The sequence below is a fragment of the Echinococcus granulosus genome (assembly GCF_000524195.1).
Source record: "Echinococcus granulosus chromosome Unknown EG_S00002, whole genome shotgun sequence".
NCBI lineage: Eukaryota > Metazoa > Platyhelminthes > Cestoda > Cyclophyllidea > Taeniidae > Echinococcus > Echinococcus granulosus.
The window spans coordinates 2,041,303-2,064,154 of NW_020170382.1; the positions used below are offsets into that span (position 1 = coordinate 2,041,303).

Below are 22,852 nucleotides of genomic sequence, written 5' to 3' on the forward strand. Positions count from 1 at the left end.
GTCAAAATTCATCAGCAGCTTACAAACCTTATCACAGGAAGTAATAATTTGATAAAGACTGAGGAACAAATACCTATCCTTACAGAATTTGCGCATAATATCCAAAGATCACGAATCGATTAAAAACTGAGTTAATGATTATGAGGTTACTTTAGTACGCGCTTTCAAAATAGATTTAAAATTTTGGATGAAATTGGAAAATGCTTTTAAATGGTGTTTTAATTTCCGTTGGCCTTGCAATTTTTCCATTGGTCTACCGAAAAGCGTTGGAGCTTCAATCGGGCTCGTGTACAGGAGACGATGCCGCCCCTCTAATGCTGGATCAAAGCATAGATTTAATCAAACGTGATTTATTTAACCTACCTTTTACTGGTGCTCTCGGTTGGAAACAAGGCGACGAAGAATCTAAATGGGCTCAAAAGGCTATTGAAACACTTGTAAAGAAGCTTAAGAAGCGAAAGGGGGTTGTCGATAGACTGCAGTACGCACTGTCACATCCTGGTGAGCCCAGTGAATGTGTCTCCATTCCAAGGTCTCTCGACGGTCGCATTCAAGTAGTCCTTTAATTGCGGTCAAAATTGTTCCTTAGGTTTCCCATCGAAAGGGGTTTCCGCACGTAATTTACTGTCGCGTTTGGCGTTGGCCAGATCTCCAAAGCCATCATGAATTGAAGTCGCTAGAATGCTGCCAATTTCCATTTGATTCTAAACAAAAGGAGATTTGCATAAATCCGTATCATTATAAGCGCGTTGATTACCCAGGTATTTTTGTTGGGGCAAACCTAACTTGTAGTTCTACCGCCTGTTCTTGTTCCCCGCCAGAGTGAATATCCAACAGTTAAAGAGGGTCAGGCCACATCTGCTTTCGAATTTCCTGACTGTAATTTACTCGCTTATTTACTTACCACTTATAGCTCAAAGCATCGCTTACCAAGAACCCAGATACTGGTGTACTGTCGTCTACTATGAAATGAACACTCGCGTTGGTGAAGCTTATTTTGCTTCGTCACCGAGTGTTCTTGTGGATGGATTCACTAATCCGTCAAAGATTTCTGACAGATTTTCCCTTGGTATTCTCTCCAACATCAATCGTACCCCTGTTGTGGAGAATACGCGGAAGCAGATAGGCAAGGGTAAGCATAACACTTCATTAACCTTTGAGAAGTCTTACATCCCTTTATTTACTGTTTATTTCTTAAAGGCATTCATCTATACACGGTGGCAGGAGATACTTTCATCGAGTGCCTTTCAGACAGTAGCGTTTTCGTTCAGTCTCGTCTCTGCAACGAGAGCCACGGATTCCACCCTACAACCGTGGTCAAAATACCACCAGGCTGCTCACTGAAGGTCTTCTCCAACAGCGAGTTTACTCGTCTGCTTCATCAAACTGTTTCGCTGGGCGTCGAGGCAGTCTACGACATTGTCAAGGTCTGTACTCTTCGCCTGAGCTTTGTGAAAGGCTGGGGGGCCGAGTACCATCGTCAAGATGTCACTTCGACGCCCTGTTGGGTTGAGATTCACCTCCGAGGTCCACTGTTTTGGCTTGATCGAGTTCTGCGTCAAATGGGTCCTTCGCCAAACCCCGTCTCTTCTGTCTCCTAATTTGTGGCAATGCGTAAAATTTCTGTGATAAGCATTTAAACCTTTCACCTCTGCGAATATGCAATTCCTTTGGTTCTATTGAACCGACTATGGCACCTGTAATCATGCATTCCCGGTTATGTTTAATTATTTTCCTTTAAATTTGATTTTGCCCGAATGTCAATTGGTTTTTCTGTTTTCCTTTTCTATCTTCAATTGTATGCACGCATGTAGCCTTTACCTTATGTGTATTCTGTTTATTGTTGCCTATTAGCACTAATGTAGTGTTGAAATACTTGATACCCCGCCTACTACTGCACCTTCAAATGCGCGTTTCTTTCGTTGCCTTGAGTGGCTTGATTACTGCGGGCGTTTGAATGTGTGCAATGAGAAGAGCTAAAGTAGAACGCACATCATACTTTACCGGTATTAAACTAAGTCTTTTTGTCTAGAAAGTTTACGGAACATACGCTGTCTGATCTGTGGGGGGCGTAATCAAAAAGTTGGTTAACAAACAATCGTGACAAAGGCGGACAAAGCGGTTGTTAATGTCGACTCAGTCGAAAATTGTTTTCAATGACCACTGCAAACAATTTCATGGACAGTCCCTCCGGATTAGAAACTTCTTGATCGGCTTGTGCGCATTATGAAGAAAGTAGGGCAATCCGTTCCATAAACGATGGAGGTGGACAATATGCAGTTGAACAACATGTCAGACGGCGTCAATCGCGAACCTGGTCTTTGCCTAAGTGAGAGCAAGTTTTGTCTATCCGTGTTATCTCAAAGTAACGGTGCCTAAACCGGAGTTCAGGCATTCAATTCTTTTTCCCAAGTTAGAAATGTATGATGCAACATTATTCAATTTTCTGCTCGTATGCTCCCTAACCGAGTTTTTCGCTTAGGTGCGAGATTAGTGTTCCTACAAGCAGACATTTTCACCAAAGTTATGATTTTAAGCACTTGCTGGGAATTATTAATGAGCTAATTATCTATAAATCCAGGATGACGGGTATGGGGGAACACTGCTATCTGCTCGTTGAGAACTCTTCTGACACTTCTTTACGTGTTTTCGAGCCAATACGCAGCCTAGAAGTCGTTAATGTGTTATCCTAACTGAGTACCTTTTTCAGTCTCATGTAAGGTTAAGGAAGAATCCGCCGAAGATAGCTCTCTTAGCAAAATTGGGAACAGTTTCATTAGAGCGCTTAATGACTATAATTTCTGTACTGTTTTGACTCGCATTAAGTACGGAGCATATCCTCACTGCCCTCAAACTGGATAGATGATGGAGAACCCAGGGAGATAGTAGATTTGGACTGGAATATTAGATTTCAATTTTCACTTTCAAAGTAACACGATCCCGCTCCAATATATTTTTGCCGAGGTGTTATTCACATTCTCGAGAACCTTCGCATTTAGTGTCCCAAAATAGTGACTAAAATCCAACAGTTTCTCATGTGAGAAATAGAACATGACTAAAAAGCTTCCAATTTGTAGAACCGCCTTTAAAATCTCACAAAACCAACGAATATTTTAAGGGAGTTATAAAGTGTAAAGTGAGTGCATGTAAAGTTGGACTTTTTCCTTTCTTTTAAATATTACAAATATTAAGACACCACTGAGTTTGAACGAAGCAGCACATTTGCGACCAGCCATTATGATAAAATCCCCAGGCTGCTAGACATCGCTGAGTCTGTCTTTTTTATTAGTGGACTAAGATGAAATATTACGCCTTTAAGATATTTTTCATTAGTTCAATAAGCTGCCCTTTTTAATGGAAGAAAATTTGACATGATGCACTGGAGATTTCACCTAGATATCTTTTACAATCATCCGCTTTAATACAAAGGAAAGTGTGTTATATTGCAAAATGAAAGTCTTCAAACGCCAGATCTCGCACTGTGTAATTCATTTTTAGCAGAACCAAGTCAATTAGCCTGCCTGTAGCTTGAAATAAACTTTTGTATGCATTTCAACGTAATTTCACAAAAAAATGACCTTAAGGCATTTTTCTGAAATAATTTGCTCGCGATGCAGAGAAGACAAACCAAACGGCAGAATCAAATACAATGAACGCGCCAGTGTTATGGTCAAAAAATAAAATTATCCACGTTCTCAATCATCATTCAGCAGGAGACAAACACCCTGAAGTATCCAATGACTAGCATCGCGTTCCTCGCCGATGGCCAAGTCGGCCTCAAATACAAGACCCTTTCCACCAGCATCGGCCCTCGCCGAAGTGACGTAGACTGGTGTCAGCAAGGTGGAGTGCCTTTTTGCGCGACGACTCTCCATCACACTCACATTCAGGAGTGGTAGGGGTTGAATGAGTTGGCGTGGTGCCTGTAGACACAGTCGACCGATGCGGGAGTTCCAACTGGCTCCCTCAAGAAAGAGACCATTCAGAAGACAGCCTGCTAGGCTCCTATCTTCCACTGCCTCCTCATCGGTGTATTCGGTAACTGTGGTAACAATGACACTCTTATCAAGGGGCCAGGCGTTGCGGCGACAGGCTGACTGGACGACTGCGGAGAGGTACGACTCGGGCACGTGGAGGCCCGATAGCCAGATGACGATGGGTTCACCAGAGGTGGTCTAAATATTGCAGAAGTATGCAACAATGCCCCTTTTAAACGTTATTTAGACTATTCCTAAAGGGTAATGCAGCATTTTGCTGTCGATATTTGGTTCACTCATCCAGCTGCCATGCTACTTTGCCATCTCTGCCGTGCCAGGTGATGGCATGATGAAAACACACTTTGTCATAATGCCCAATGCTAAATTTCTGGGCCATGTTGCTGTGAGAGCATCAGGATCAACCATTAAATATGCTTATTAATACAATGAATTTATTCATCTGCGTAGCAATCACCTCGAGACAGTAAGTGCGATGGAGTAATTTCAAAGAATTACCAAGTAGGTATGGGATGGGTAGGACCATATTCCATTCTCTCGTAAATTCGACAGAAATATGCCATTAGAAAGCACAGTCCCAAAGAATTCCAATATCTCGTTGCTGAAGAATGAACGTTCAAGCCAAACCGAGACTTTTCAGTTGATAAAATAGAACAAGGATAAAGTGGCTAAAATGGACTTATTTTGTAGCATACTCCTCATGTGCTCTTACGATCTTGTTTTATTGTTGTAAGTAAGGTTGATCCACTTTAAGGTAGTCAATTTCTTCTTGCCCTAAGTACTCAACATGCGCTCTCCTTTCAAAATTGCAAATGCCTGTGAATGCTCGCGTTCACCGTTTCCACAGACGGATTTGTTTTGCGTGCAGCTTCATCACACAACAGGCTATGCGTTGATCAGGCATCCGGGATCGGGTGTTCCACTCGGTGGTCGAGTAATCACAGAAATGACTACTGTATTTTGGGCTCAGGACAGAACCACCATGATCGGGATCTTCGCGGATAGACACACGGCCGTCTTTGAAACATTTACACCATTCAAGTGTCACATTGCTGGGTGACCGAATTTTCTCCTGTAGCAAAGTGCTGTGCAATTAGATATCCACATATTTTGAGCCTTTAGAGACAGAAAATGCAACACGAAACGACATTTTATCCAAGCATTCACAGCCACCTTTGCCTGATATCTTATTTAGACGTGTCTGGACTGGCCCATGACATGAGCACCGGACACTAGCGATGACTTCTACGTGGCGCGTATAGCTGCGCATTGCAAAACCGCAGTGGCATTCACCTTTATGGACCTCTGTAACACTGAATAACCAGCTCGATTTGAACCCCCTTTGTAATATGGATGGAAACGTCGAAACAAAATCCGGGGAAACAGTGATAAGGGAAGGCGACAAATTGCTCAGAAAAGATCTTATTAATGGAATAGAAACCAATGAGGAAAACGGATAAAATAAAGTAAATTGTTACCGTAGTTCGCATGCAATTAATAAACAACATTTATGGAAAAATTAACGTTTAAAGCATACGAAAGTGGACTTAAAATATCAGACAGAGTAGCCAGACAGCAGACAGTGTAGTGCCTGACTCGCAGAATCAAGTGCTCAATGGTTTGACTGCCACTCAAAATGGTCCAGTGAGACTCAACAAAACAGGGCCATTATATTTACAGAGTTGGAGTAAAAGTGGTTAACCAAGAGGAATTGGAAAATAACTTTTAGTGCGTAGGAAAGAAGCTAGCTTTAACATCTATTCAACTCGTGCAAACAGTAATAAAAATAGAGTTGATCTTTTGCTTTGACCTGGTTTAGGCCTTTTTTTACTTTGATTTGGCATGATACCATAACATCATAATACCCGAGAGTGCGGCCCTTGTTGCCTGCGATACCAACTGACATTTATCCGTGCCTCGACACACGAAGCATGCAGAGTAGAAGGAATTTACAAAACCTTTTTATGCCAAATAAATAAATTGTAAAGCTTTTAGGTTTTTTTTAACATTTTGATTCCAGAATTTTGTTTAGTCATGCTTAGAATGAAGGAGATATGTGTAACAGATTGAAGTTACTATGTACCTCATCTTCTAATGGTTTTGAGATGTTTTATCACTAGTTTAATGTTCAGAATTTTACAGAGGGCCGCCTATCACATACCCACGCCTTGTACTGCTCTGTTCTCCGATGTAAATGCGTTAGCCAATTAGCCAGGGACTTCTTCGTGTCAGGAGCAAAGGTGCGCCAAAGGCTAGGCAACTGACCATTGCAGAGGGAAACCGCCAATTGCTCCAGGTCACTAGTGAGAGCCACCTCGCCAGACATCGCCTGCTTCAAATGGCTCAAGGTGGATTGCATTTGGAGGACTAGGCTATTGAAGTGTTCCAGCTCCTAAATATTACGAGGGTCAATTTATATTAAAATTTTAACTCCAGAATACCATTCAATCATTAGCTGAAAATAGGTACTGTTTTTAGCTACAAATACTGGTGCACGGGATCATGCAGCGGTGTCTTCGTTTCAGCATTTACGTGGTATTTTGCTAAGCAAAATATAACATTAGACCTTGACTTTAAGCTTCAGCTCTGCAAAAATTAAACAAGAAGTCAGTGTAAACCATTCTGTACACAAAACGCAGAGCACTGCAACACAATGAGTGCGCAGTTCAAAACAGACTATCACACACAAACACAAACAGCATCTACTGGCGCCTGACACCGTACTCAAAGATTTTCCTCGATTTTTATCCACTCACTACCTCACCTGTAGAAGTACAACAGTAGTAGGAGTCATCTTTTCCTTAAAGGCCTCCCTAATGGCCTCTCTGTCGAAGGGAGGTGGCAGAGATTGAAGCACTTTCTCTGCGACCTCGATGGTCAGGGTGGTTTGAGCCGTTGCTGTCGTGGCAGCATTGCTGCCGCTCTCACCCTCACAACCCAGGGCCAGCAGATAGGACCAGAGTTTGTGAGCTTTGCTTGTGAAGCTGTTGATTTCTGCGTTGGGGTTCAAACCCAGTACCTCGGGCGAGTTGTTCGTTGGCAGTGTGTCGATGTACCCTTGTAAACGTTTGAGATTATTAAAGTCGCAACAAGTTTGCGATTATTCGATCGGGAAAATTGAGATTTGGTTTCTGGTACCTGGATTATCAGGTGCAGTAACCACCATAACTTGAGAAAAAGGAGGTTTTGCTTTCTTTAGAAATAAAATTATTGTAAATGTGGTTCAACTATGCTCAAATAATGACGCCTAAAGCTTTTGTGAATGTGCACTGCCAAGGACGAGTGCAAGCTTAACCTAAATCGAGAAGGACAGTGAAGCTTTCGCGAAAAAGATTTTAAATAAAGGAACCATACAGCAACACACCATGACAACACATATGCCAATGTTTGTTATAAAACCGGATTGCTTATGGACACCATAGTGTGTAATGCTGGCCAATACTTACACTATTCCAAACAAAACGTGAAGCAAAATCACACCATAGCACCACAGTCACTAAATGCGGAACCACCATTGTTTCCGGATGGCGGGAAAACCTTTTCAAGCCACGAGGTTTCATGTGAGTCCCTTTTGGGACCTAAACGCCAGGAATACATATAGTCCCTTGAAAGTTCAAACAAAGCCGGGACCATCAATGGAACAATTAAACAATACTGGAACCTCAACTGTGATCAAGCCAGTCACTCCTATGTGCCAGGAACGTCTAGCGCAGACTCTTCTCCATTGGCTGCAATGGCTGGGAGATTAAAATACCTACATGGAAGTGCACTCTCATCTGCTTCTGTCGCGGTGATTCATATCCGCTTAGTCACTAGGTTAGGCATCTTTGATGCGGGAAGGAAAGCAGGATGCATGCATACACACACAAGTGGATGCTCTGGAAAAGGCCAACAGTTACCGAAACACATGCAAATGGAGCTTGATAAGAAATCTCCCGCATTCCTAAGCCATAAATCCACAAATTGGGTGTCGTAAAAAGCAGCATGAACATATGCATATTTAGGGCGTTAGCCTTCCACCACTCCTTCTACAGTGAACGGGACCATGTTAATGGCTACCTGAACATAAAATCCATGTTTTTGAGGGTGTACTGTTATAAAACGAATCCGGTTTTCTGCTGTTTATACTTTACTTCGTCGCTGATGCTACAGCGGGGACAAATATCACTTACTTAGAATGCCTTCTCTTGAAGTATCAGAAGGGAGAGCGTAAGTCAACTCCTCATTAATGAAGAAGTGGAAGCGTTGAAAGGTATCAAAGAGGAAGTCCCCAAAGTACTCATTCATATAAGTATGGAGAACACGTTGATCAAATTTATCCATAACTCGACCTCCGTACATGATCTCCTCTATGAGGTATTGTAGACTACCCCACGGTAAACCGGATTTGTCTCTAGACGACTTCAGCTGATCCGCAATCACTGTCAGACTTGCCTGGAAGTCCGATAGATTGAAGTCATAGACAACGTTCCAACCTAACTTGCCGTACTGCCGACGCTCTTGAACGACAGCGTGGAAGAAGGTGAGTGTGTATGCCAATACTGGAAACTCCGGATATGGATTTTCAGCAAATATGGAGGCTGGAATTTCTAAAAATGTACAGCGCAAGTTCCTCTTGAGTCCGACCAACGGCTCGGTTACAACCTTAAACGAATGGTGAAGAAACCCAATCGGGAAGTCTGATGTGGATTCAGTCGTAAGCCAGAGTCGAAAAGTTGGATGGAACTGTTTCGTGGTTTCAATTGCCTTTTCTAGCGTCGGAATCCACTTCACCAGAAGGTGGCAGTTTTGTAGTACAAGCCAGGAACCCTTGGATGAAGCAGTTTTAAAGAGCTTCATTGCAGAGCTCTCCTGACCTTGGCCCATGGAGAGGAATATAATGTTACTGGAGGCATTCAAACTGAGGGATTTATCTGCAAGCTTTTTTAAACCTTCAGTTGGATCAGAACCGGGGCTGAGGATAAATATAATGGGCGTTTCTGGTTTACTCTGTTCGTAAACGGAAGACAAACTTGGCCCGTGTAAGGTCAGAAAGTGTTCACCCAGAGTGTTTGCGACGAAAATTTCTACGGCTCTACACACCCGATCCACACGGAAGCAGCGGAGCAGGCAGAGCTTTTGAAAGTCAGAAACGTCTTGAAAATACGGAGGTGGCTCACATTCCAACGAATTGAGGGAAAACCACTGTGTAACAAAATATGGATTATCAAAATCAAACTGATAAAAGATGAAGCGTTGGGATGGCATGAATAACCTTACCTTTTTCCATTGTTTTTGATTTTCTACCAGACTTTTACTCAATCCTACGAAGGAAGAGGGAAGGACCTCTTCCAGGCGCCGAATATCCCTCCATTTGGTGTCTGTGAGCCATGCTATTGGACAGCGCTCAGTCATTTTTCCAACTGAAACATCCCCTTTGGTAAAAAAGTCAACTTCGGCTTGGCTTACACGCCCTGCCTCTGCTTGCAACTTTAAGCTGATTTGAAAGCTGAATAGCAGCTTGTGACGTTCAAAAAAACCTGAAAAGGACAGTTAAAACATTCTGGGACCTAAATTAGGCAGTTATTTGAATTTATCTTCATTATATCTGCGTTTCTAACGATCGAAAGCCTAATTTAATTGTGTTTCATAAAACAGCAATGTGTTGTGGACAATGCCTGTATTACAATGTTCCGATATGTTTCGGCGTCCACCAGCCAATTAAGCTGAAGCACGAGTGGCATAAGTTTCCGTGAGTTTCTCTTAGATGCATTGGGTAAAATAGCCTTAACATCTAAGGGCCAATGCAAGCACATCTACCGGCTTTTGAGGCTTTAATTTGTTTCTTTAAAATGATTAAGACTACTTAGCCTTTATTAAAGACGGCGCCACGGGTCCTGGCGTCAGAGGATAGGACACATATGTTCATGGCATCATAAAGAGTTAATTAGGCCACTTCTGTCCATTTCCCTTCTGGGGCGTTGCGATGATTACCTAACCAACCCTGATCAACGATTGGTTAATATACCTTTAAACAAACCTCGCTCTCAAAGACCTCTTGTAAGTGATCAGGAAAACTATCATGCTGAATAAGGACAAACAGAAAAGTACAGAACGAAGTTCTTTTCCATCTTCATAGCATAAAATCAACTAAGAGCGATTAATTTTTGGCTATGAAAGGAATGACTTAGGACGTTTTATAATTTAGCGAAGCAATTTTTACATAGCAGCTTTACACTTTAGGTATACTGCATTGTTAGAAGATGCAGTAACAACATCTCTCAGAGAGGGAGAACTCCTCTGCCAAGGCAAGGTGGGTCGAAATGCTAATTTTACACAATGTTGCACACCAAAACAAACCACTAATCCTCAATCGCCTAATAGTCAACTGTTATTTATTACCCCCAGTAAGTACCCACGAAATTTCTTGACAGTTTCACCTCGTCGTGTAGAGACAACTGCATTCCATTTTGAAAGCTAATAATGAAGTTACAAACAATCTCCTCTTCTTGAACTTTCTTTAAAGATAGTGTAGCCAAATCACATAACAAAGAACAGTCAACAAAGGATGAAGATCAAGAATCAGCCAACCTGTATTTTTAGGCTCAACACTTCCTACTACTGCTTATGCATGACTCATATTTCCTACGCAAATATGCTCCTTAAAAAAAGCTTTTTATGCCGCTTTAATGGCAAAGCATCCAGGATCATCTGTGCTAGTTCATCATAGTGGAGATAGTTTATCCACTTATAAAATTTTTATTTTCGATGAGAAATAGAAATAGCAAATTTTGAACCAGGGAAACAGCCATTTACAAAAATTAGGTGATGGCAAACAAACTGCGCCCGACCAAAAGTGATTAACGTAAACTTTTTTTGCAGCATCTTCCGTTTCTCTACTGCAAGAATACAAAGTTTTTCCCTAGCCATCCAAAGCTCTGGAGTACATTCTTAAATTAGGATATAAAAGAAGCAACTTACATATCAATGGTACCAGAAAATGATATACGTACATTCGCCATTGGGTTTCATTTGTTAAATTATTATGACAGCCATCCAAATGGAAGGAATCACTGCTTTACTTACCAGTACATCCATAATTGTAGACAACTTCTGTCAGCGTAGAATTTATATTGCCTAGCCGTTTTCCCAAAACCGTGTCTGGTATGCTCCTGTGCAGAGTACCTTCGAAAAGCGAGATGTAGGCGGACAGCCCAAACTGGTACATGGGGTTAACGGTGGCCATATCGGTGAGAGCGAAGAAGAGCAAAGCACCCCGTTTGGCTGCTGATCGGTAGGCGTTGCTCAGCTGCTCCACCTCCGCTGCCGTCTTGGCTGTGAGGGCTAGCTTCTCCTGTGCTTCTATCGCCCTCGCCTTGGTCACCTCTACTATGTTAACCAATTCCTCGTTATCCAACAGGTTGCCAGTGCTGAGGGTCAGGTTCATCAGTAGGCTATCTTCCAGGTCCTTCAGAATTCGCCTGTTCTCGCTGAAGGAAGAGAACTACCAGTGATGGATATCGTTGATTAAAAGTGCACAGCACCTTCGGTGAGATTTAAAATCGAAATGAGTAGCTTATCCTGCATAGTTAAAAATCCTCCATTTTTAGGACCAATCACCAGACCAAACTATTTAGTGAGGCGTTCACAAACCTCTTAGTATGTATTAACAATGTTTTCTTTTCCTCCAAACTACTTTGCTCATGTTTTACTATGACTCCCAGAAGTTGATTTTCCAGTGTTTCCTCTGTTATGGTGTAATTAATGACAACCGCGTTGCCGAATGGCTTGGGTCCATACGCAGGATTCGGCAGTTTTGTATTGAGGTAGAGGCGGAAATTCCAGTCATATTCCACCTCCTTGTCACCCAGCATGACAAAGTATCGATTCTACAACAAAAAAGAGTAAAGTGAGCAGGCCTCCAGACAAGCAAAACACTGTAAATTGCGACCTACCCTATCCCTCAGAATATTTTTTGATAGTACATTATTGATAATGGGATCGATGTATTCCCCAACATTTTCAAACAGGAATGGTGTCCCAAACTTGATTGATAACTCGAGGGATTTCAAAAAGTCTGGATCATTGAAGGTGGCTACTCTTAGACTATTATTCTCCTCCAACCGCTTTATCCACTTCAATGCCTGTTGTTGTGGATCGATGAGAATGGGAAACCTCGAGGCCCGCATAGTAAGAATCCCATTTTGAACACCTGAATCATCTCCTGGTAGACCAGCGTCCTTCCAGTTTGTCACAGTCACCTCGTCCGTGAGGAGATGAACCAGACTGAAAGGTTTGGTCAGGGGTATTTTACGGTTCTGGAGGTCTGGGATCCAATCATCGTGGAGCATGCGATGTCGGAGATTGTAGAAGAAGGCTCCGGTGTATGTGAGGAATGCGGCCGAGACAAGACAATCTCCCACAAGGTGTCGACGTGCCTCACAAAGCGTGTCCGCTTCCATCCTCCATCGAACGCTCTCGCAGCTGAGACCGTTGATTAACTTGTCAGCAGCAGCCAAACGTCGCTCCATGATTGCAGTCTCCTCTTGCAAAGCCACATGCTCTGTCTTGGCTGTGGAATATTCTTTGTCCAGTTTTTTGATGTCCTCCTCCACTTTTGCGAGTTCGTGTTTCATGCGCTCTAAATCGCGCCCGTTCTGCGATCGGTGAATTGAGATAGTTAACCATAAAATCAAAAATTAAAGGGGATAATCTTTCCACCGTTTTCTGGCATGCCTTTTTTGCTCAATATGTGAAAGATTCCCAATTCATTTGCTTTGTGAACATTGGTGAATGCCAAGGCATGAATTACACATTCACAAACCCAAATGTGTGTGCGCGTAACGAAGCAAATAATTTGCATCGGCTCAAGTACACTTCAGAGGATTTCTTTTAAATTTGGTCATTTGGTCATTTCATGCAACATCTGGGAGATCTATGTGTTATTAAGTGATGTCGTTCCGAATACTAGAGCAGTTTAGACTCGAAATGAAGCATTTTATAAAAACCTTTTTGTCAATGCGATGGGGAAATTAACACGATGTATCACAGGACATAATTGCATCCAAGTTGATTCACAGCGGAGAGGGATGTCTTGATGCATACCAGATACGCTTGTTTGGGTGTCTAACTCCCAATTGGCCAGACGAGAGCAAACGCACGCTATTAGGATGAATAACGTCTGGATCGGGTGTAAAAGTATGCGATAACGGAAAGCCTGTTCTGCATGATAAATTTTTGATACAATAAGTTCCAACATACCACTCTTTGATATTTAAGTAAAGGATATTTCTGACAATATTTTGAAGAAAAAAGTGTTTAGACGAATAATTGCATTTAGTACTGAAAAGAGATGTGAAGGTTTGATTACCTGCGCGAATAACTTCTCCAGCTTTGCAACTTTTTCACGCTTTGGGCGAACATCCTTAAGGACTTCACAGTAGCACAAGACCGCACTAACAAATCTCAAAAAACCAGCTCCAGCCCGGCTCACCGATTGCATTTGCTCCATACCGAGTTTTGAGGCGCCCAAGCGCTCTGAACAATAATAGGAGCTCAAGATATACCTTACATCTGTGTCATATAGCACTGCACCTCGCCTTAATTTTTGGCGCATTTTAACTTAATAAGATGCCTCCTAATTGGGACAATTTGGATCTTTTAGTAGCCTATTAATTGGCTTAGTCATGTGAATTCATTCATAATTAACTCAAGCAAAGTTGCTGACTTTCATGGTTTGCCAGGAAAAATCAGCATTAAAGATATCATGACTGTCATTAAAAAGCCATGTTAAATTAAATTTCCCCTTCTTTCAGAGGACAAAATCGAAACAAGAATTACCATCAGTTATAAGGACAAATATATGGGACTGGTTTAAGTGTGGAAGAAGCCGATCACAAAGTACGATCACAATGAGGAAGCCAAGATTCGATCAAGGGATTCGACTAGTGCACTTTCCATTATGTTGACATTTTGATTAATGTATCGTAGACCCTGAATACCTTTGGCGGAAGCCAACTGTTTCGGTCCTATACCATCGACATCCATCGTTTGAAGGGACTGCAAAAAGTTGGCATCGGCCATCATGCCTTTAGCCGCTTTCCAGGAGACTTCGGGTAATCCCTTAAACACGCATATACACTCCGACACCACTTGAACTGGCCGGGGAGGCTTGACGAAGGAGCGTATCTCCGTCACATCGTTTTTGTCCAGCTCGCCCAGTGCAGCCCGAGCTTGTTCAAGCGCTGGTAAGGCTTCAGCTAGAGCATTTTCTGCTGCTGCCTAGATATTAAACGAATCCAGAAAAGAACCATAGTAATGTGATACTCGTATCATTTAAAAAAAATGAGGAGAAAAAGGCACCTTTTCTTGCTCAATCGCCTTCGATTGGGTCTCCATCTCTTTGGCCTTTTGCTCGGACTGTGTCCGTTTCTCAGTGGCGAGAATCTGATTTTGTGTGATATTTTTTAAGAGAGCTTCGCATGCTTCTGTATTTTGGGCCAGGGCCATTCGCTGTGTCATTAGCTTTTCATTGAGTTCTTTGACCTGAACTGCTGCATCTTCAAGCTTTGTAACGCCTTTAACAAAGCGCTCACAAAGGGCTACTTTAGACCGTTCATTATCTAAAAGCAATCTGGGGAAGAGGAAAAGCTTCGGGATAAGTAAGGATAATCAAAGAAAAATCTCTAGTTTTATTACAAACTAAAAATTAAGCATTTAGTTGTGTGCGAGGAAATATTGGAAGCAACAAATCACCTATTTTCAAATACTTGTTCATTATATAGCACCTTAAAAAGGATGCATATTTGCACATAATATCCATCATTCTACCATTCCATTATTTTTGGTCGGTCACTTAAGAAATGTCATATTTCTTCATTGGTAAAACAACAACATTCAAAATTAGCGAAAGTGCTTAAAATGTTGTCAGCTAAAGAAAGGAAGCGATCAGGACCAAGGTTAGACAAAACGAATGTTTGCTATTCCGAACTGCTTGTTGCTTCGGAAATTGAAGGACTTAACGTATTTCCTGACAAACTTTCGAGCACTCAATTTGCCGGTTATTTATGTTCTTTTTCTCATTAATTTTCTAAACGTTGCGAACTTTACATTAGTAAAGTAATTTTAACGTAGTGTAAAGGGGCATTACCATTATGTGTGACCAAGTAAAAGGTATGTTTCTGTAATAGACATTCACAACAGGGACCCAAGTAATTTCTTTTCAAGAGTAAGGTACTGAAAACAAATTGCAATCCAATTTTCTCCATTTTGAGCTGTTTTTGTGTCATGCATTATTTTCTCCAGACAGAGAGGTCATCAGATGTATCTTTAGCGTCATCCAATGAGGTTTTTGAGCCTCCAACATGACATTTTTCGCCATCATTTGAGCGACAGCACCAGTAGTACTGTTTACTCCAGTTAGAGAAGAGAGTATTCCTATAAACGTTGGCTGCCGAACCTTTGATTTTTTCCTCAGCAGTGTCAATCCTTCTCCATCGAATTGTTTCACTGAATTTTGCTTTCCAGGTTATTTTATCCTACCAGATACGGTCACGGGCCTTAACCAAATCAACTGCCCAGCGGTTCCTATTTTGGGTTAATTATGCTCTGTACCTCTAGCAGCTATTTCAGTACTCTTTCCTGAGGACACAAATCATACTATTCCATGAAATAGGGCTAGAGCTCTTTCAGGAATACAGATGTGAAAATAAGACAGTTTCGTCTTTTCTACAGAGTTGAAGCTGATTTTCTTCCATGTTTCGAACACCTGTATAATTTAATCACTTTACTGCTTATTACTGCTGGCATAAGACATAGCAAATATTAACTCCATAAGTTTAGATGCTTTTTAATGATTTCTTAGAGCAATTACTGTCGCCACTTACTTCAGATAGTTACCAATGTAATCAAGAAAGTGTTTGGGGGTGACATAATTGGTCCTCTTCCACTTTTCCACAAACTCCACCGTGTACTGCTCCACTGAGCGGTGAACATGGACTACATGGTCGATGAGTGTGTCGTAGTGAGCTGCAGGAATGAGCTGGTTGTCAGGACAGAGGATTGTTTTTGCCACCGTGTAGAGGGCCTCTTCTGGCCAGGCAAAGAACCAGTCAATCGTCGTGTTATTTAAGAGTCCAGGGAAATTCATGCAACGCCTTCTCAAAGCGTTTCCAACCTGGAACAGGATTACTTAGCTGATGGAAGTTCTCAGTAAGATCAACTTTGTACCCGGCCAAGTGAAAAACTCCCATTTGCAGAAATAAAGTAGCTGCACCACTTTTCGCTCTTATTAATTGGAATTCATTACCAGAGAAAAAGTACATTGTTTCTTATTTTAATAAAAAAAAGAGAGACATTTTTGGGAATAAACTTACAGGACTCATGGTTAAAATAATGTGAAGGCTTTGGTCTGCTTTCTGTGAAAGATACCTCCAAATGCCTTCTCTTGAGCCATCAATTCCTGCATCCATTGCTTCCTGCTGCATATCACTAGCAATGGTCTCACGTTCCTCTTCGGAGAACAGCAAATTGGCATCCATGCCGACTAACATACGATTAATAACTTCCAAAACACCTACCAGATTATCTATATTATGATACACAATACCTACTCTCATCAACTATATCGTCTTCAAGAACCAGAAAAACGATCTTTTTGTTCTCCTGCACCAATCGCAAGTATAGAGTCTTAATTTCTTCTCGGAAGTCGGTTTCTGCATAATTTCGGCGTGGGGTTATCCGAAACACCTCGCACCCAGCAGCAAAAGCAGCCAATTCAACAAGAGCGGCCTTTCCAGTCCCACTGACACCTACACACAGGGCATGTTCACCTGTTGTACTTATTATTCTGTGAAGACGACTCAAATGCTCCAGAGCGTCGTCGAAAAGAATCAATTTTGAGTACTTTGATCGCTTTTCTTCTATCTGAATAAAAACTCGGCAACTCAGAGTTATTAGGTGGCAGAAAATATACCGTGAGGCCGACAACTTACATCGGAAAAGATTTCTCTAGCTGTGTTATAGTCTCCCACATCTTCGTAATAGGGTGCTTCCTCTTCCTTTAGGGCGGTTTTGTACTCACCAAAGAGTATAGGATCACACAGAATATCCTCTTTGGCTGTCGGATCCAGGTTCGCAGCTTCAGCGTTAATTTTATCCTAATTAAGTCTACTTGAATAGTTGTAATTGCCTACCTTGACTAAAAGGATGTCTTCCTTCGTAGACAACCGGTCAACAAAAACTCTAAATAGCTCGTGTCGCCACAGGCGAGCCACTTGCGGAAGGGATGAACACCTACTGGGGGAAACACGGCACAGACCACCACACACTCGACGAAGGTCACGAAAATTGAAACCATAAGAGAATTTGACGGGCGAAGGGTGCAGCTTCTGCAAGAGAAACCTACATGAGGTGTCTGGATTATTTCGGTGCGCATCTGCTTACGTGTAGACATTAAGAGTGGCCTGCGTGATGGCCGGTACTGCCTGAACAACCGCTTCCAGGGAACCGGTCTGTAAGTGCCCCGAGAAGATAGATGAGAATATTTGGCCTAAAGTTGTGTCCCTAGGAGGAGTAGCATGGAAGAGCGAGAAGAGGGAGAGACAGCGGGGATCAACACAAACTCGGCCCTCACAAGGCGTTGTCATTGCGGCTAGATAAGAGGTATCGAGGACTCGACGCCATTTAAAATCACTGCTGGAGCGATCGAAGAAACCGTGATTGGTGAGAAGGAGCTTCAGGAGGGCTACGGGTTGTTGGGTACCATATGGATCGGCCTCAGACATGTGTAGGTCGTCGATGAAGAGCAGTAGACGTTTGCCCGCTCTGGGGCCGTAGAGGCCCTTGTTGCGCTTTTCTAGATTAGCATCAAGGTCGTTGTACAAATCGAGGGCAGTGGTGCGGGCGGAGAAGGTGACTCGAAGGATTTGCTAAACCACAATATCAGTTGAATGAATGGACTCTAGGTAACCAATTTTTAAGGAGACTGATTCTTAATAAATGAGATCGTGTAGCGACATGAACAGGAGGTTTGAGTGACAATATTTATTAATTTTATAATTTAAAAAGTCGTATTCGAGTGGTATTTTTATTCAAATGATTTGCAATGATTGAACTCTTCCTGAAAAGCTTCTTAAGAGTATCATAGTTAGTAGCTAATATAAATCTGAATCATGTGTGAAGTAGATTCTCTTCTTTCGTAGGTTTCGTAGCATGCTAAATATCTTTATAGTTAAAGAATCAAAACCGGACTTAACTCAAGAAATGTCAAGATCAACTCACGTGGGTAATATTGATCTGTTCAGCTAGGAACTGATTCACTGAAGCTGTCTTAAAGGTTCCTGTTTCCCCGATTAATAGTATCGGTCTATTCACCTTCGCATGTGTCTCCAGCACCCACTGCATCACCACAGTTTCACGTGTCGGCACAACAATGTCAGTAAAGTACTGCGCGGGGTCATGCCGGTAGTGTGGCACTCTTGAACTCCACGGCACCCAAGCATTGTTTTGTGCATCGAAAAAGTAGTCTTCCAGACGTGGAAGTGTGTCAGGGAGGAAGCCTGCGGGAACACTACTTCCAAACTCGCCTTGTTCTAGTTTCGGGAGAGCAGATATCTCCTTCACCTTCTCGTCAAAAGCTGCCCGATCAGAGTCTCTCAAGAGACACGAGCCAAAGGAGAATGTTAATGCTTGTAAGAGAAGGGCTTCCAGACAATCTGCAGAGGCTTCCAATACACCGATTAGTAGACTTTCGAGCAGATGACACAACTGAATAATAAGACTAACGGAGGTGAGAGGAATGACAGTGTTGAGATTCAAGGCCATGAGACGAGGAATATACTTCGTGAAGAGATTATCTAGAATCTGGATGTAAAAGGTATCCAATTCCTTATGACTCAATTTCCAGCGTTGCCATAAAGCTGAGTAGTCGAGATCGTGTGGGTCGACAAAGACCATACCGCAACGGGAGACGGTAGCTGGAGAGGCGTATTCCAAATCGCCAACCTCAAAAAGGAGGCAGCAAGTGGGTTCAAGTCGAATACGTTCGCCGTTCGGGAGGGTGAGAACTCGGTTGTCGTCCATCACGGAGTTCATGTTCTCTACCCAAAGGGAATCAACGTCGCCGTCAAAGAGAATGATATTATTTATCTGAAAAATGTTAAAAAATTCACTAACAGGTGAGGTAACATTGGTGAAAATATAATATTAGGTAAAAATGTAAAATTGAAGGAAAGATCTCGTTCGATCCTATGAATCAGTTAATAGCTGGTTCCACTAAACCCGATGGCATATTACGTGATACCTTGAGCTACTGGCATCTATTAGAGGTGACCCCGATACTTAGGCTGATGATGCAGGTATTTTTAATGCGAACGAAAAGTTTTTTTGCCTTTTCAACGCTGCTAAAAGTGTGGAAGAACCATCAACACGCGATTACGTCTCGATGACTTCAACAGTTGAAGGATATTAGATATGAAATAAATGCATTATAGTTGCTTTTTCTAACTGAGTATGGTGAAAGAAGATGACATCCCGCTTGAGATGACAAAATGGGAAGTAGGCAGTAATGGCGTTGTGAAATAAAAGAGAATCGAGACTAAACCAAAGGTATTGGATCGCTTTTCTAACCTTCTTGTGCGACGGTTTGTTGGCATCACGAAAGATCCTTGAGAGCAAACCATCTGTCCAGTCCCGTGTATTCAAATCAAGCACACCATAAAGCTCTGCTATGTTTCTGTCCTTCGGGTTCAGAGTTATCAGATTCGTCGCGATGCCAAGTCTGGTTTGTGCGCCACAAAGTGCTCTAATTACAACGCTTTTGCCTCCACAAGTTGGACCCACCACCATTGTGGCGTGACGTGTTTTCATTGTATCATGCAACTGCACCACCTTCTCTACCTGTTTTGCTAATAAGACGAAGCGCTCGCTGGTCAACCAACCCTCGACAGCTTCAGTAAGCTCCTGATCCTCCGATTTTGGACATGATAACCCCGGGAACAGGTCACCGATGAGGTCAAGAAAAAGATAAGCATCCTCATGAAGCAGCCTTGGTAGATTTACCTCCCGAAGCGCCCGAATAATCACCGTTGCTTCGTCAAAATTCATCTTCCTTCTTCTTAGCTCTCCGGCCAATTGCAGTACTGCCTTCAGCGTACGCATACTGAAATCGTAATGGTGCTGCCGCGACAGTTGCCGGTCTGCCAGATGGTACAGGGTATTTATCTTTGTCGCCAGTATGCGAGCACTTGAGAAACCCTGAGCGAAGAGCATCACCTCGCAAATCAACTTCCGATGGGGAACAGCCACCATAATCTGTCGGAATTGCACCTTTAATGATTCTGGCAACTCTGTGCGACCCATATAGCCCGGATTCATGGTGATGAAGACACCGACCTGACTATTAAAGGCAATCTCCTCACTTTCAAAAACAAATTTGCGTGCGGCTTGAAGGTGGGCGGTTTGGATGAGACGAAGCTGAGCGGAGATAACCGAGAGCACGCTTACTTCGATGCGGTTAAATTCGTCAAAACAACCCCATGCACCGGTCTGACAGAGGCCAGAGAAGATCCGGCCCACTGATCGATAGTCCATGGCATCACCGCAATTAGTCACAAGGCAAAGGATAGCTAGGGCCTTTGCCAGATCCTTCACAGTTTCCGTTTTGCCAGTGCCCGCGGGACCGGCAGCACAAGCGCCCAAATGCATGCAGAGGGCCTGAGTGAGGGTGAGGTAAATGCGGTCTGTCAGTGGAGTAATTACTAGGCGACCGTTGAGACCCATGTACTCGTAACCGTAGTCAAAGGTGGCGTTGCACTGGTGGATGGTTAAATTGTCACTGCTTCGGCACCAGTAGAAACGAAGCTGTGATTGCCACCCAAAATCTTTTGCCTTTAACGATAAAATAACACATACCACAATTATTCATCTTCCAGAAATAAATGTGCAAATGCAATATCATATTTTTAGGATATTACAATTAAAATTTGACTGTCTTTCTTCTATGTTGAGTCGTCTCAAACATGTTTGCAATTTCTCTCGAGAGAAATAGTTTTATGGTACCTAGTTGTTAATCAGAAACCAAGAGAGAGGGACTTTGCAGGTTGAAAATCACGATTTTGAAGGAAATTTATGCAAACAACTGAACTAATAGTTTTTAGCCGAGCCTCTGAGAATATCGGGTGGCAGAGTTATTCGTGCAGTTCATGGCGTAGCTCTTTGCAATGGCTTGTCGTAATTTGTAGGAACTTGATTTTGTAGGCAGTTGATGGGCTAGAAAGACTTGTTTTAATTAACACTGGTTCGAAAAAGTTTGATTTGAACCAAGAAAACCCACCTCAACAATACTGTCTCGGATGAAACAATCAACAACATCCCTCGAATGCACGTCGATGATTAGGAGGGTGGTGAGTTTAGTGCGATCGTTGGGCGACAGATCTCCACGAACACAACTGACAATCTCTTCTAATTGGCTGCGCTGTTGCCTGGCAAGGTCCTTCATGGCCGCCTTGTCGTTTTTGGTGCCCAGATGTCGGAAGGCGTCCTCCACTTTCCAGGTCCACCACACCTGACTAGCTGCCAATACTACCATGCCCTGGTAACGCAGTGCCCATTCAACTCTGAAAACGAAAGTGAACAACACGTTTAGGTTTAGCATGTTATGAAATTTTGAATTAAACTTGAAAGCTTCACTCGCTTTAGTGACTGAAAAATGTCATTATGATTTTTAAGACAGGGTCCACTCTAGGAAAAATTGCGAAAAGTTCAGAAACAGAAAATGTAAACCTGGAAAAATTTTGCATATTAAATATTATTAATAAAGATGATTGTCTCATTTAAGATACTCAACTCGCATAGAACTTTAGGAAGACTGTTTATGTCTAACGATTGCTTAAGAAAAGGCATGATTTACGAAAAACAGCACCAGATTAAGATTTAACTTAAGGACACGTTCAAAGTAATCTCACCTTGTTGATGCCTCACAGTACCGGTAAATAGCCCCTTTTGTGATCATTCGATTGCTTCTTTTCATCTCTATCTCTATCTCCGTCATCCACTCTTCAATTCGACCTGTACATTCTATGGGCTGCTTAAATTTCATCACTTCTCCTTCGGTGGACCGCATTCCCATGGCCAGTAAGACACCTTGATCAGTTCTAGTGAGCTCCAGGCATATTATGTTGTCGAACATCTAAAATAAACCCAATGCCACTGTATGCAGTCAGGTGACATGTCAGACGAAGTTAAGATTAGGTTAGGATCAAAATTTTAGGGCTTTATAAACGCAATGCACTTTCGTTGGTGTAATGAAAATGTCAACAGTGGCCACTTTTCTCACCCAAGTCCAGAAAAAAATTATCTTTTCCTATTCTACGCTGTGCCAGTCACTTCAGTGCTTTGAAGGCTTAATCACTAAAGCCAGTCCAAATGCAAGACTTGGGGATGGATTAAAAGATAGATAAAACCACATTTGCAGAGCGCTACAGCGCCCTTACCTTGATTATGTGTTCCTGAGCGCAGTCGCCTTCACTTGCGCCAAGTATCATCAGCAGCTCGTCGTCAGAGATAAAAAAGAATCGTGGAAAGACGTTGCGTTTTGTTTTGAGGTAAGTAGTCAGTGACTTTTGGCATATCTCAAAGCCGGCAATGATTGACTGCAGCTCCTCCACTCGCCCTGACTTAAGGCACCAATTGCGCACGTAAGAATTCCTTGTAGCTTCTTCAACAGTCTGGAAATAAGAGTTTGATGCATAAAAACCCGTTCAAGGTGTAAGGCATTGATTTTTTTCGCCTTTTATTTTCGTTCGCAAGGGAACTTAGAGGCCTCGTCTTTGTACTTCTGGTAAGCGACATGATCCTTGAGTCCTGCCAGCAACCCCCAG

At 42.5% G+C, this 22,852-nt stretch overlaps 2 protein-coding genes across 2 annotated transcripts in view; one reads left to right on the forward strand and one right to left on the reverse strand. All coding sequences in view use genetic code 11, as the record gives it.

The window, feature by feature from the left end:
• Window positions 1-200: 200 nt before the first annotated feature.
• Window positions 201-1,601, forward strand: EGR_00576 (Mothers against decapentaplegic; the record flags this gene model as incomplete). The annotated part of the gene is made up of 4 exons (XM_024489825.1): window positions 201-554; window positions 822-879; window positions 914-1,132; window positions 1,201-1,601. 4 exons carry the CDS (start codon window positions 201-203, stop codon window positions 1,599-1,601), a joined length of 1,032 nt encoding a protein of 343 aa, XP_024355822.1.
• A 2,094-nt stretch (window positions 1,602-3,695) lies between these two features.
• Window positions 3,696-22,852, reverse strand: part of EGR_00577 (Dynein heavy chain 10, axonemal) — a gene marked incomplete at both ends in the record, with an annotated part of 31,808 nt that continues 12,651 nt past the window's right edge. Inside the window, 21 exons of the mRNA XM_024489826.1 lie at window positions 3,696-4,175; window positions 6,157-6,387; window positions 6,760-7,052; window positions 8,168-9,514; window positions 11,061-11,464; window positions 11,628-11,863; window positions 11,930-12,631; window positions 13,318-13,511; window positions 13,976-14,255; window positions 14,337-14,607; window positions 15,860-16,149; window positions 16,349-16,560; window positions 16,586-16,898; window positions 16,967-17,131; window positions 17,168-17,267; window positions 17,418-17,902; window positions 18,255-19,121; window positions 19,602-20,861; window positions 21,307-21,589; window positions 21,938-22,161; window positions 22,466-22,699. Coding sequence (XP_024355823.1) covers window positions 3,696-4,175; window positions 6,157-6,387; window positions 6,760-7,052; window positions 8,168-9,514; window positions 11,061-11,464; window positions 11,628-11,863; window positions 11,930-12,631; window positions 13,318-13,511; window positions 13,976-14,255; window positions 14,337-14,607; window positions 15,860-16,149; window positions 16,349-16,560; window positions 16,586-16,898; window positions 16,967-17,131; window positions 17,168-17,267; window positions 17,418-17,902; window positions 18,255-19,121; window positions 19,602-20,861; window positions 21,307-21,589; window positions 21,938-22,161; window positions 22,466-22,699 — 8,871 coding nt within the window. The remainder of the gene's footprint in view (window positions 4,176-6,156; window positions 6,388-6,759; window positions 7,053-8,167; window positions 9,515-11,060; window positions 11,465-11,627; window positions 11,864-11,929; window positions 12,632-13,317; window positions 13,512-13,975; window positions 14,256-14,336; window positions 14,608-15,859; window positions 16,150-16,348; window positions 16,561-16,585; window positions 16,899-16,966; window positions 17,132-17,167; window positions 17,268-17,417; window positions 17,903-18,254; window positions 19,122-19,601; window positions 20,862-21,306; window positions 21,590-21,937; window positions 22,162-22,465; window positions 22,700-22,852) is intronic.